This window comes from Cyphellophora europaea, assembly GCF_000365145.1.
Source record: "Cyphellophora europaea CBS 101466 unplaced genomic scaffold supercont1.5, whole genome shotgun sequence".
Lineage (NCBI taxonomy): Eukaryota > Fungi > Ascomycota > Eurotiomycetes > Chaetothyriales > Cyphellophoraceae > Cyphellophora > Cyphellophora europaea.
This window is the reverse complement of record NW_008481811.1, coordinates 1,931,186-1,944,656: the sequence shown is the minus strand read 5'-3', so window position 1 is coordinate 1,944,656 and position 13,471 is coordinate 1,931,186. Positions and strand designations below refer to the sequence as shown.

The window sequence follows — 13,471 nt, the reverse complement described above, 5'->3', positions numbered from 1 at the left end:
TCACACTAAGTGGCATATCTCCAAGAGTTGACTTCACCAGTCTGAGTCTGTCGAGCCTCGAGCGCCTTGTTCTTGCGCATGCACCACCATCGAGTCACCAGGCAGCTTATGATGACGAGGACGGTGCCTGCGATGATCGCCCCACCTCCAGTTTGGTATCGAGGTTCCTGGGAACGGAGGAAGAAATATGGTGTAAACCAGTGCGAGACAGACGATACACAATTTGCGAAGGCAATCAGGGCAGCTCGCTTGGTTCGCGGGCGTGGCACCACAGTGGTTTCCCAGGAGAGTTGGATCTGATGTTTGTCAGCATGGTTTCTTTGGGTTAGGGGCGGGAGCGCGTACATTAAGGCCAACAAACGGCCCAGAGCAGAGCAGGATCAAGCTGAAGTATCGGGCTCCCGTGTTGAGGGTGCTAATCATTACGGCCGCGCCAACTAGACAGACGGAAATGGAGCCGACGATATGCCAACAGTGCTCGAGCATGCGGCCAGACGACCACGAAACCGCAAGCGTGACAAAGTAGGCGATCAGGTAGGGTGGAGCTTGGATAAGATACGTCTCAGTTTCGCCAAAGCCGAGAGTAGCCACGATCTATAGATCTGTTAGTGCACAGGTCATTGTGTTCTTTCTTGGGTCCACTTACCGAAGGGAAGAAATCCTTGAAAGACTGTGCCACGATCAAGGCAAAGTGCATTGCTGCAAAGCACCACGTAAAGGGGTCCTTCATAGCCATGACGAAGCCACCCCAGTAATCACCTTCATCATCCTCCGATTTGCCGCCAGCAGACACCATCTGTCTGTACTGTGACATCTGAGCCTCTTCGGGGGTGAAGAAGTATGTTCCAGTTGTCGAGGGCCAGTTGGGCAGGAGCCAAAACGCTGCGATCGCTACAACGATACTGACCATGCCTTCAAGCAGCAGAAACCATTGCCAGGAATGGAGACCAGCGACTTCATTCATGTTCTGCAGAATGCCAGCGGCCAGTAGACCGGAGATGACGTTTGAAATAATGTTGCCAGCATGCCAGATGCCCATACGCAGTGGGGATTCTGACTTTGTGTACCAAGATGAAGTGAGAAGCGCCACCGCAGGAACGAAAGGTCCTTCGGTCACACCGACCAAGAAGCGACAGAGCATAAAGCCCCAAGGAGCGGTGACGGCAGGCATGCAGATGGTTACGACGGACCAAGCCAGCATGACGGCAGGGAGGAGGACTCTAGGTTTTCCTTTGGCGATGATGACGTTGGCAGGAATTTGCGAGATGATATAGCCGACGTAGAACAGCGAGATACCCGCAGACCATTCAACGTCACTCATGTGCAAATCCTCTTGCATTCCGGCAAGGCGCGCGTTGGAGACATTGATGCGGTCCAGATAGCTGCGAAGCATTAGTCAAGACTGGCCTGGGCAAGTGCTGGAACTCACTTCATCAGCAGCATGGCGGTGATGCATGGCAAGAATTTCCAGTCGAGCTTTCGCAGGACTTTCTTGTTCAACTTTTCTATTTCGTCTTTTGACTTGCCAGCCAGAAGATCGAAATGTTGGAGGTAGGACTCGGCCTCTGTGACCTGCGCCTGCTCGATGATTTGAACCTCTGCTTCCTTGTCAGGCAGTGAATGTTGCGAGTTGGCTCGGCTGTCTCTCCCCATCGTGCAAGGTCTTGATGATCAAGATGCGTAGAAATTGTTGAAGACAGAAGTGCCCGAAGCGAGTGCGATGCCGAAAACGCTGTTAGAGGTGAATGGAGCAGCACTTATATAACACAGGAAGCCCTTCCTACCCGCTCGCTTCCCCAGTTGGACTTCCCCGACAAGTGCCCCGGACAAAGACGAAATGCCCTGCGGAAACTCTGGCGAACAAGCGAAGTTGGATGCCCAGACTGCGGACGGTCGACCACCGAGCTTGGCGTGGGCGAGGCGGGCTCTTCTGGCACCGGGGGCAAAGCTCCCGCCCGATGCCAAGCCAGCATCGGTGGTGGGGCCGGATTCCACGAGGTCAATTCATCGGTGGGCTTCGGCACCTGTGGGGTAATGAGGGACTTGATCCAGGTGTCTGAGTGTCTGAACATGACCCATGTAGCAAGATAGGCTCGGTCTCTGCGATCATATAAGTGTGGGATACTAGCAGATTTAGCCAAGGATCATCCCATCGCGAACACGATATCCAGCACTCCTCCGCACTGTTGTCTCTAGTCTTTATACCCTTACTCTGAAGCACCACAGAAACAACCTCTCGCAATGAGTACGACATCATACACAGTTTCCAATCCTTGGCGGGATCGTATACTGCGGGGGGAGATATGCTCAGTCATGGGCGTCAAGTATGCTGTCTCCAACGAGATCGCAATGATGACCAAGATGGCGGGCATGGATGGCATGTTCATCGATATGGAGCATTCCGTTTTGACCATGCGCGAAGTGTCGCAGTTGATCACGGCCTGCAACTATGTCGGTGTAAGTCCGATCGTCCGGATACCTTCCAAGGCACACTGGCACCTCAGTCGTGTGCTAGATGCTGGCGCGGCCGCTGTCGTCATCCCTCATTGTGAGACAGTTGAACAGGTGCAGGAAATCGTCAAGGACGCCAAATATGCCCCTTTGGGTCGACGAGGTTGTGCCGGCAACCAGCCAATTCTCAACTTCCAAGCAGTCCCGACTTTGCTGCAAAACGACCTCTTGAACCGAGAAACCATGGTCATACCGATGATCGAGACGCCTGGCGCGGTGGAATTGGCCGATGATTTCTTCGCTATCGAAGGTGTGGATGGTGTTTTGGTGGGCTCTAACGACCTGTGCACCGATCTTGGGATTCCAGGGCAGTACGACAACGCGGCCTACCTGGACTCGGTTACGAAAGTGATCAAGGCAGGCGTCAAGGCTGGCAAGCCAATTGGGATTGGTGGCATCGGCGGCCGCTTGGATCTCTTGGAGAAGTTCTTCGAGACGGGCGCGACGTGGTCGCTTAGTGGGGCTGACGGGGCTATGTTACAAGCTGGTATGAAGAAGCTCGGTCAGACTTATGCTGAGATCAACCAGCGCGTTCAGGGAGCTCGGACGGCAGAAGCATTGGCACCTGTATCAGAGCCGGTCCCAGTCGCACAGAAGACGCCGGTAGCCATTGATGTTAAAAGCGGAACGAAGGCGCCACAATCAACTGTTCAGGTTGCTGAGGTCACTGTGTCATAGCATGATGTTCCATAGCGACATTGCCGGCGTACTACAGCATGGAAAGAGTGCTTTGCTGGGTAGAATCGGTGCGGGATGGAGAGCAGTACGCGTCACCGCGTGGCCAATCAAATCCCTTCCGCCGACTCCACTGTCTGATAGTGCCAAGAAGTAGATGGTGCTGTCCTGCGTGCCTTCCCTCCATACCATCTTCCTTTCACATTGCTTTTCTCTATATTCATGACGTCCACTAAATGAGCAACGAGACTGCCCTCGCCCAAGCTTGCCAGAGATGCTGGCGAAGAAAGCAGAAATGCGGTCGCCAACGACCAGAATGCACCGAGTGTCGTCGAGCTGGAGCACGCTGCGTGCCACGCTTGTGGGGCCGCGTAGTCGAGGACGGTAATGGAGGTACATGCTTGGACGTAGCGTCCGTAAGGTACGACAGTCTCGGAGCTGCATCGAGAGTTGCTGATCTCATCCCAGTCCCATCGAGCAACTCAAGAATCGAATCAGCGCCCTAGAGAGCAGAGGCGATGCACATTCCGGCACTGGTACTTTTGCTCTTGGAGGCCTCGATCAAGACTCCACGGAAGCCACAGCGGACTACGGAACAATGTCTGCCACAAATAGTACGCACCAACAGCAACAGCATGTCGACACAGCAGCAGCCCACGATGTCGAGTTTCTGTCGGTGGCGGCCATGAGCGGTCCAGACGGGCAGAATGAACCAATGCAGGACAACCCCTCTTTTGCAACTCTGGTCACGGCAGCTGTGAAGTTGTCAGCAGTTGTTCAGCACGAACAGGCATCCAACAATGTGGCAGTGACTGGTGTGCCGTTGCGTTTACTCGATGTTCAACGCGAACTTGTTGCTCTTTGCCAGCATGATCTTCGTCATTTCGTGGACGTTTACTGCGATGGAGTCGGTCACATCTATCCGTGTATCTCGCGAGACTCCTGCATCGATGCTCTGAACCTTTCCCTTCAAGCTGAGCGGGATGGCATGGCACCTCAAAACGATCACTTACCTTCCGAGGATCTCATCCTCGTCTGCCTAGTCGCAAGTCTCAGTATCATGAACACATCCTATTCCCAAATTGCGAAACCTATGGTGGACCGTCTGGTCGCAGCGTCACTCGCGCTTCTGCCTGGCGTTGCCACAGAGGCAGCCGATATCGAGGCTGTTCGCTGCTTGACCTTGGCCTCCATAGTGTCTATCTACCGGTTTGAAGAAGCATCGAGCTGGCATTTCTTGGGTTTGGCTATTACTAAAGCTATCTCTGCTGGGATCCACCGCCAACGACAGACAGACGGTGCTCCTGGTGACTCAACGCAGCTGTTCTGGGCTCTATACAAACTCGACCGCAGGTTTGCATTCGTTTTGGATCGACCTTTCAGCATTGAAGACGGTGATATGACTGTTCAGCTGCCTCAGGCTGGCGCCAGTCCTCCCGGAAGTCAGAGCCTCTCGGATCCTCAGTCCGTCTTCGTGTGGACGATCCACTACGCCCAGATGTTGTCCGGCTGGCGTCGGCACGCCGGGATTGACGTTGATGAATGCTATTCTGGATTTGAGTACTGGCGAGAGACTTGTGCCGAGCTAGTCAGTGCCTTACGGAAATCCGGTGCGACCAAAGCTACTACTGTGTCATCGCAACTTATCTCCGTACTCGCACTCAATGAGAGGCAGCTATCGTGTCGCGCATTGACGCACCTGCTTGTTTTATCACTTGGGCAAACAGACACTGAAGCGCTGAGGTGCAATGTTTGCGAGTTGATCCGTGTCGAGGTTCCTCACCTCCTTAACGTGTACAAGACCAGCCTGGACGCGCACGATGTTGCTCCTAGCATTCTGGATGCGTATGATATCATGGGCGCCATAGTGGCCTTTATCTGTGCACTTCAACACCCCCGGCATACCGCTGAGAATGGCGCTACGGTGCTGAGCCGCACAATCAGTATTGCCGACATGAGGATTATAACTATGGCGACTGATGTCTTGCAGAGAATGGCCAAGAGATACAACCCGGTGCTCGATTTCCAAGAGCTCCTATGGAACTTTCTCTCTGCCCTCGAGCAGAGAACAGGAGATTCTCCGCACTCGAATCCAGCACCAGGCAATCATCCTATGCAGTTGCTGCAACAAGCATTATCCACGTGTCGTCTGCCCGTCCCATATCATTTGACGGTGTTGATGGAGGCTGCTGTTAAGTAAAGCCACGAGCCACTGCCAGCACTAGACTACCAGTGTACGGCATGGGACTGCCGTGAACGAGGAACGAGGGTCGATTCACTACCCCAACTAAGCAGGGACTCAAAGTTTGTCGTTTGACCCGACGAAGCGAGAGTGCGGAGAGGCTTCGGACATGGCCCGAGATTTTCGCCCCACTACCGGCGACCTTGAGTTGCTGCTATTCAAGTCTGCCGCGCTTTGTGTGCGCTGTGTCGGACCTTGCAGTATCTTCTTTGTAGAGGGCTTTCGGACACTTCGCTTCGGACTTTTTTCTTATGTCCTCATCCAACTGCACGGCTTCAGTCGGACCGCTGAAGCTTCCCGCTTGCGAGCGATGCAGGACCCGCAAGGTTCGCTGTGACAACAAGCCTCCGAAATGCTCAGGATGTACGAAAAGCAGCGCTGCTTGTGTCATCGTCGACCCTGTGACCAATGAGCGCTACACCAGAGACGGCTTGCATGGACTCGAGCAGAAGCTTCGAAAGCTGGAAGATCTCGCCAAGGAGCAATCAGCAGCTTCTCCAGCAAAGACTCCTTCTGATTCAGCTCATCAGCGAAGTGCCAAAAGTCACTTCGTTGGCGATGGTAGTGGCCTGAATTTCTTCAAACGCCTGTCAACGACCGCTAAAGCATCTGTGCCACATCCAGATGAATCCCCGACCGCTGTGCTGCGTTCGCCTTATGGCAGCTCCACCATTCCAGCGCACTCGCTGCCGCCATGGGAAGTCGCACAAACACTTTTGACTCGTTTCTCGTCTCATGTGCTTCTTCACCACCCTCTCATGCCCCATTACCAGGTGGACAACATCCTACAACGAGTATATACACCGGTCCGTGGTGCCGCAACCGATGAAGATGTTTACCGTATCTTCATGGTATTTGCCATTAGCTCAGTCACCACATACAGACGAGGGCTCACTCACGAGCATCCATATGGCTACTTCCGTGCTGCATTGCAATACGGTACAAAGGTGAACTTGATTGGAAGTCTCTCCGGCGTTCAGAACCTGCTCCTGATCGCACGCTTTGCTATGTACTACCACATTGATTGCTCGATTTGGGACATGGCCCGACTCTGCATGCGACAGTGCATTGCCCTTGGTCTACACCGACCACCGGCGCGACCGATACGGCCAATGGATGAACAAATACAAAGGAATGTCTTCTGGGATTGCTATGTCCACGACAGATATAGTTCGGGCATACTTGGTCGTCCTTATGCAATAGCTGAGGAAGACATTACCGTTCAGCTACCGGTCGAAATCAGCGAACCCGACCTCTTATCTGCACAAGTGTCTTCCCTCGATGATCCGAGCTTACAGTACTTCCCTGGCCCAAATGAGGTATCTGTCTTCCGCTTTGTCGTTAAGCTACGAAGGATCACAACGAGGATCTCAAACTGCTTTTTCAGCTCTCCTACGCAGTCTCCACAGAGTCGCAGGACCATAGCTGATGCCGGCCGCGTGAAAATGGATTTCAACCGTTTTATGGACGAGCTCACACAAGCCAGGAATCAAGCTCCGGTCTTCCCTGAGCCCAAAAGCCTGTACGAGCGGTCTGACTGGTACGATTTCCTGGTTGCGAAAGACCGGCTGACACTCATACGCGGTGCGCTGGCGCAAATGCCAGTTGATGGCCTCCACCCACCTCGTGGTCTACTAGAGATGTGCCTGAGCTGTGCCGCCACCGTTGTCGACTTATACACGACGCTGTTTTCCCGTGGTCAAATTACCTGGACACGATCCTACTTTCAGATCCTCTTCACTTCTGGTTTGTCTATCATGTACACAATGTCTATCTTGAACCACGATAAAAGTAGTCACGATCCAGAGCAGGTCGCCACGTTTGCTCGGGCTTCGAGCGCTCTCTCTGCGGCTAGCGACGTGATGAAGATGTTTGTGAGCGAGATGCCGGATGCAGGTCGGTTTGCTGTCGTTTTCGAGGCATTGATGAAGCAGTACACTGACACCGGAACACGAGCACGTCCAAGTCGAGCACCAACACCGCCAGTACAAGACAATGTTGGCCAGCAGCGTCAGCAACACGCCGCTAGCAATGGCAACCTGACAACAGCGATAGTCCCTTCCCAAACCTCTTCAAAAGACCAAATTCAAGGGCACCTTGACATCTCAGGCGCCAACGGCCAGCCGCTCCAGTCTCCACAACTACTGCCAGGTCAACCAGACTACGGATTCGCACTTGAGCTCGGCCTGGACGACTTCCAGAATTGGTCCCTCTTTCCGTCCAATCCGGACCATATCCTTGGACAGATGGAGGCTGGTCTAGGCGAGTATGCCTGGGGCATGCCTCCAAATGACAGCCTGTTTGACCAGTGGGAGGTCTTCCGAGGGCCCAGTTGATCGGCTTGGTTATCAGACATGACCATCCTGGAACACAAGCAACTACTACCATTCCGACGAGGACGAGCCTCAGGACCTACAATGCTGGAGTACCTCAAAGACTGCATTCTCCGAGGATGCACACTCCGTCTGCACCTGCTTTGTCAGGGCTTCCAAGGGGCCGACCAGTATATCTCTACGCGTCGAAGGGCCCAAGCAACGCGGTGGGAGTGCCGTGACCAACCATTTATTCACGATAACCTTCTGTGCGCGGTTCCCCGGCCGTCCATCTACTTGCTAGCCCTGTAGATGATGATTGATGCCAAGACAAGCGTCGCTGGGAACAGAAGCAGCCAACAGAATATTACCCCCACTGAGGGCGGCTGACTCGCCCGTTGATTCCGAGGGACTATCGCTGGATCCTGCGCCGCCTCTTCAATTTCTTGCCCTTGTCCATAGCCCTGCGCATTTGGTTCGGCATCATTCGGCGTCCCGCGTGGGAGATACGCTAGCTTAGGTGCCGGAATATGTTCGCGCTGGTTTGAGGTCGCTTCGCGGGTGGCTTCGTAGTGGCTCACGGCGAGCTGCTGGTTGGCGATGACCTCGCCATGGTAAGGAGGGAGGCTGTCTTGTGAGATGCTCGCTGGGGCGCTGGGCGCAGCGTTGGAACTTTCGGTCAATATGGGCTGAAGGTGTTCGTTGTTATTGGTGATTACACTATATTCTGGGGGCTGCTGGTTCAAGTGCGACGGCGCAACTTTGGTGGCGGGCTCGTTCAGGTCGTCTTCCACCGATGGGGGTTGGTAGTTCGTTGTCAAACATAAGGAGCGAGTGGCATTGTCTCTGGGGGTCGCTGCCTGTTGACAAGCCAGCAACCACGAGTCTGTGGCCGGCGGGATTTCCAGATGACTGTGCTCGGTCTCGTTGTTTCTGTCATCTTCAGGATGCGGCCTCTGGCGAGGAGAATGCGGTGGACTCCATATCTCTAGTTCTGAGAGCATTGTCACCGTGCTTCACGATTTGTACTAATGTCCAAGCAAAGTATTCGATTGTCGTGTTAGAAGATTGAGGGAGGCTGTCGAAACATACGGAGTGATACTTGCGAAGAAACAGGATAACCTTGTGCACGGCCCAGAGTTTGTTATAGATATCGCCGGATACAAAAACTCGGCTTGTCACGGTGTGTTGTGTTTTGTGTTTATTGTTGTGTATTGTGTCTGGTTATGTGGGTGGGTGCCGAGTGCCTTGAAGCATATTCCAACACTTTGCTGTGTGCCGGTGGTTCGCATCTGAATGCCTCAGGCATTGATTTTCGAGCCATTCCACCAGTTTCACCTATCATCAATCACTGCTGTAGAATCTAGAAGGCGTGTTTTGAGCCAGTTAGGCCGAAGATAAGCTATGTAGGAATAAGTCGTCCATTATGCTGTAGGATGTAGTAAACCTTCAGGGTCGACTCGACCATCCAGAACCCTCTTTCCCTCCTCACAACCAATCTCCCCACAGAGTCCTCGGCCATTACCGAACATGCAGTCTCAACCGTTCCCCTCCTCCCCTCCTCCCCCCTCCTGCCCTCATCAGCATCCAACCATCAACGACAGATCCTCCACAAAAACCACCCTACCCCGCCCAGAGGCAACGCCCCACTCACCAACAGCACGCCACACACGCCTCTCTTCTTTGCCTCACTGAAACACTGCCTGTCCTCCCAGTCCATTGCCACTATTATCGTGGCAGAAAGATTCACGGCGGCGGCCGCAAGGGGAAGCAGGAAATAGTCGGCTGTGGCGACGGTGCTCGCGAGGGAGGTAAAGGAGGTGTTGCAGAGGTCGTGGGACCGTGTGTAGGTTATGCTGAGCCAGAGGAGGAGGAGAGACATGGTGCTGAGGAGGGCGAGCAGGGTGGTGTAGAGGGGGGGGGTGGGTGGAGAGGTGGTTCTGGAGGTGGTCATGTCGGCGAATCTGGTGGATGGTGGGGCTGGGAAGGGGTGGAAGGGCGGGCGAGGGCAGTGGTGTCAGAGAGGAGGGGGAAGTGTCCATTGGCGGTGAGAGGGGGGAGGAATGGGTGTGTTGGAGGTGGTTATATGGTTGGATTGCGGTGGAAGTGGCAGTGGTGGTATGAATGGCTGCCGATAAGTAATAGTAAGATATTTGCTCGGTACCTCAGGCTCGGGGTCGTCGATGCTGCTGGTGTCGGCTATGCGATATGCTCATGAGGGCGTTCTTGCTCGTGAAGAGGATGTTATACTCGGCACGGGTGGTATTGAACCTTGGAGTCTGGTTTATTAGTACTCGCAGTACGCCGGTAATATGTAAAGTATGTGTACTATTATAGACCGAATGACCCAGACTTTCGGTGTGTTATGGCCCACTTGCCGATCTTGAGAAAGCAGTGGTGGACTGGTTCCGCCTACTTGGTACCTGAGAATGCATTTGACTACCCTCAAATCGTCAACGCCACTGTCGAGAACTGGCAACGTCTCCCATATCGTAAGTCGCCGTGCCGAAGTTGTGAGTAGATGCCCTGGCAGACAGCCAATGGCTTTTGTGCCGGCTCTGCTATTTGATGGGAGGAGACCCCCAAAGGCCTTCGAAACCGGCGGAGGCGAGGTAGTATTTCCTGGATCTCGACAATCCACTGTTTCGCAAGCGCAGCCTCGCCAGCCTGGAATAAGGCTACCACTCCTTTACTGTCAGTCACTTACCCAACTCCCCTTTCCGCCTGGCAACCAGTCACTGGATATATATCAGTTCACCAACTTTTTACTCCAGCAACAGGTACCAATATCAGACATTAGGAATTCCTCGGGTCTGAGGAGCTGGCCTATACGACGTTGTTGCGACGCTGCTAGCGGTTTGGCATACCAACAGACTCTGGCCAAGCAGGTGGTCAAGTACGACAGCTACCTCACCTACTAGGTAGCTTACCTCATCAGAGAAAACATGTACCGCCTACTAGTACATGCGGTAAAACCCTCAAGGTAGGGTTTAACGCCCCAGAACCGGAATTACGACACCGCTTCTGGGAAACGTTTTTGGCGGTTCGAATCAGGGATGATGGTCTTTGGTTTTTGAACATCTGTGCTCTGTGTGCGAATGTTGATTTTGCTACCTATTCAGTCTTAAGTGAGAGTGAAGAGATGACAAGGCCGAAGTGGCTGAGGTAAGATGTCGGAGGTCCAAACAATTTGAAGCGATGCAAACATGCCAAGAAATCAATTAACGCGTCGAGCGAGACGCGTTTTAGGCGCAGGCAACTTTCGGCGGGGCAACTCTTCGCCGCCTTAGTAAACATCAATCCTGTTCCCTTCTCATTGCAGCACTCGTGATCACTCTCGCAAGTCCTGTCTCTACGGATCATTCGAGATGGCGACTCCAGCGCAAGCACTTGCTCGAATCGATGCGGGCTCCATCTCCGCCATCTTTGATGGAGGCGCCGCTGTCGTCCAGCAGCCCATCGTCCAATGCGTTCAGATCAAACCGATTGCAAGCAATACGGGCGGTGCGGAGCGGTATCGTGTTATCTTCAGCGATAGCAAAAACTACATTCAGACCATGCTTGCTACCGCTGCCAACCATCACATCACCAGTGGCAGCATGAAGACCAACTGCTTTGTCAAACTGCTCGGCTATCAGGCCAACAACGTGAAAGGCAAGAAGTGAGTACTTTCCAGGTTCGTACCATTCTGCTGCTGACCATGTTAGAATTCTCATCGTTACGGAACTCGAGGTCATCGAAGAACTCGGCGTCATGGAGAAACTGGGCGCGCCCCAGCCGCTCGAAACGAAGCCAGAAGAGGAGACGAAACCCAACCTCAACAACATCCCAAGCAATAACTTCTATGGCCAACAACAGCAGCAGTCCCGGTCGTTGCCTACGCACAACAAAGGCCCTTCGTCGTCGAATAACGCCAACATCTACCCAATAGAGGCACTCTCCCCATATTCCCACAAATGGACCATCAAGGCACGATGCACCAACAAATCAGACATCAAGACATGGCACAATATGAAGGGTGAGGGCAAACTGTTCAGTGTGAACCTGTTGGACGAAAGTGGCGAGATCCGAGCGACTGGCTTCAATGACCAATGCGATCAGCTGTACGAGTTGTTCCAGGAGGGCCAAGTCTACTACATCTCTTCACCTTGCCGAGTCCAGATTGCGAAGAAGCAGTTCTCCAATCTGAGCAACGACTACGAGCTGACGTTTGAGCGTGATACGGTGGTGGAGAAGGCTGAAGAGGAGGCTGGTGTGCCACAAGTCACATTCAACTTCACACCAATCTCCGACCTTCAATCAGTCGAGAAAGATACCACTATCGATATCATTGGCGTCATCAAAGAGGTAGGCGAGACCAACCAGATTACCTCCAAAACTACAAGCAAGCCGTACGACAAGCGTGACCTCACTTTGGTGGACAATACTGGCTACTCGGTCCGCCTCACCATCTGGGGCAAGACGGCTTCGGGCTTCGAGCTTCCTCCGGACTCGGTGGTGGCGTTCAAGGGCGTCAAAGTGTCCGACTTTGGTGGCCGAAGCTTGTCGCTTCTGAGCTCCGGCTCGATGACAGCCAGCCCGGACATACCGGAATCGCACAAGTTGAAAGGCTGGTATCAATCGCAAGGCCACAGCGAGTCATTCGCCACGCATGCGAACGTTACTAGCACCGTTTTTGGTGCGGGTGGCTCTCGTGACCCGTTCAAGACGATCGCCCAAGTCAAGGAAGAAGGCTTAGGCATGGACAGCGAGAAGGCCGACTTCTTCTCCCTCAAAGCCTCCATCCAGTACATCAAGCAAGACAACTTTTGTTACCCCGCTTGCTCGTCGGAAGGTTGCAACAAGAAGGTGATTGAGAATGAACCCGGCCAGTGGCGTTGTGAACGATGTGACAAGAGCTACCCCAAGCCGCAGTACCGCTACATTATGAGTGTCAACGTGAGCGACCATACTGGTCAATTGTGGCTCAGCTGCTTTGACGAGACCGGCCGAAGCATCATGGGCATGAGCGCCGATGAACTGATGGATATCAAAGAGGTGGACGAGAAGAAGGCTAGCGACATCTTTTCCGATGCCAACTGCAGAACGTGGAATTTCAAGAGCAAGGCGAAGATGGACAGCTTCCAGGAGCAGCAGAGGTATGTGGAGCTCCATTATTCAGATCGAGTGATGCTAACTGCAACAGGGTGAGATATCAGGTCACGTCCGCGGGCGCGATCAACTATGTTGCCGAGTCACAGAAGTTGATTGAGCTGATCAAGCAGTACAACCTTGGCGATTGAGTCGATGCATGAGGGCATGAGAAGTAAGAGATGCTCCTCGATGGACACGGCGACGGTGGATTGATGACTGAAGCACTTCGTACAGACTGTATGCCTTGAATGACCATCGACTCATAGAAGACCTCGCGCGTGATTCGTGGGCTTCGGATATGACCTTTGCTAGCTGTTGCTTCAGTAGCTAGCCTACCGAGGAGTCGGCGAATCCAGCTCAACACCGCTGACAAACAACCTCACCCGGTGTATAGAACCTTCGCATTAACCTTGTGGGGCAGGCATAATTACATCATCCACCAATTTCCATTGCCCACTTCTCTCGCCCCGCCCGCGAGCACCAATGTAGTCCTGGGTACTTGTCCCTGCGAATTCGCCTATTCCCAGCACACTATTTTCTGACGCTGAGCATGTGCCAAAGACCTGACCATTTGACTAAGCTACAGACAAGACCGCGG

At 53.4% G+C, this 13,471-nt stretch overlaps 5 protein-coding genes across 5 annotated transcripts; 4 read left to right on the top strand and 1 right to left on the bottom strand.

The window, feature by feature from the left end:
• Positions 1 to 5: 5 nt before the first annotated feature.
• HMPREF1541_06031 (uncharacterized protein) lies at positions 6 to 1,653 on the bottom strand (the record flags this gene model as incomplete). Its single annotated transcript, XM_008720368.1, has 4 exons — positions 6 to 296; positions 346 to 594; positions 647 to 1,382; positions 1,430 to 1,653. 4 exons carry the CDS (start codon positions 1,651 to 1,653, stop codon positions 6 to 8), a joined length of 1,500 nt encoding a protein of 499 aa, XP_008718590.1.
• Positions 1,654 to 2,313: 660 nt separating this feature from the next.
• Positions 2,314 to 3,189, top strand: HMPREF1541_06030 (uncharacterized protein; the record flags this gene model as incomplete). Its single annotated transcript, XM_008720367.1, has 1 exon — positions 2,314 to 3,189. One exon carries the CDS (start codon positions 2,314 to 2,316, stop codon positions 3,187 to 3,189), a length of 876 nt encoding a protein of 291 aa, XP_008718589.1.
• Positions 3,190 to 3,784: 595 nt separating this feature from the next.
• HMPREF1541_06029 (uncharacterized protein) lies at positions 3,785 to 5,386 on the top strand (the record flags this gene model as incomplete). The annotated part of the gene is made up of 1 exon (XM_008720366.1): positions 3,785 to 5,386. The coding sequence occupies one exon, from the start codon at positions 3,785 to 3,787 to the stop codon at positions 5,384 to 5,386; it is 1,602 nt and encodes a 533-aa protein (XP_008718588.1).
• A 293-nt stretch (positions 5,387 to 5,679) lies between these two features.
• Positions 5,680 to 7,764, top strand: HMPREF1541_06028 (uncharacterized protein; the record flags this gene model as incomplete). The annotated part of the gene is made up of 1 exon (XM_008720365.1): positions 5,680 to 7,764. The coding sequence occupies one exon, from the start codon at positions 5,680 to 5,682 to the stop codon at positions 7,762 to 7,764; it is 2,085 nt and encodes a 694-aa protein (XP_008718587.1).
• Positions 7,765 to 11,108: 3,344 nt separating this feature from the next.
• HMPREF1541_06027 (uncharacterized protein) lies at positions 11,109 to 13,022 on the top strand (the record flags this gene model as incomplete). Its single annotated transcript, XM_008720364.1, has 3 exons — positions 11,109 to 11,401; positions 11,448 to 12,878; positions 12,926 to 13,022. 3 exons carry the CDS (start codon positions 11,109 to 11,111, stop codon positions 13,020 to 13,022), a joined length of 1,821 nt encoding a protein of 606 aa, XP_008718586.1.
• Positions 13,023 to 13,471: the final 449 nt, after the last annotated feature.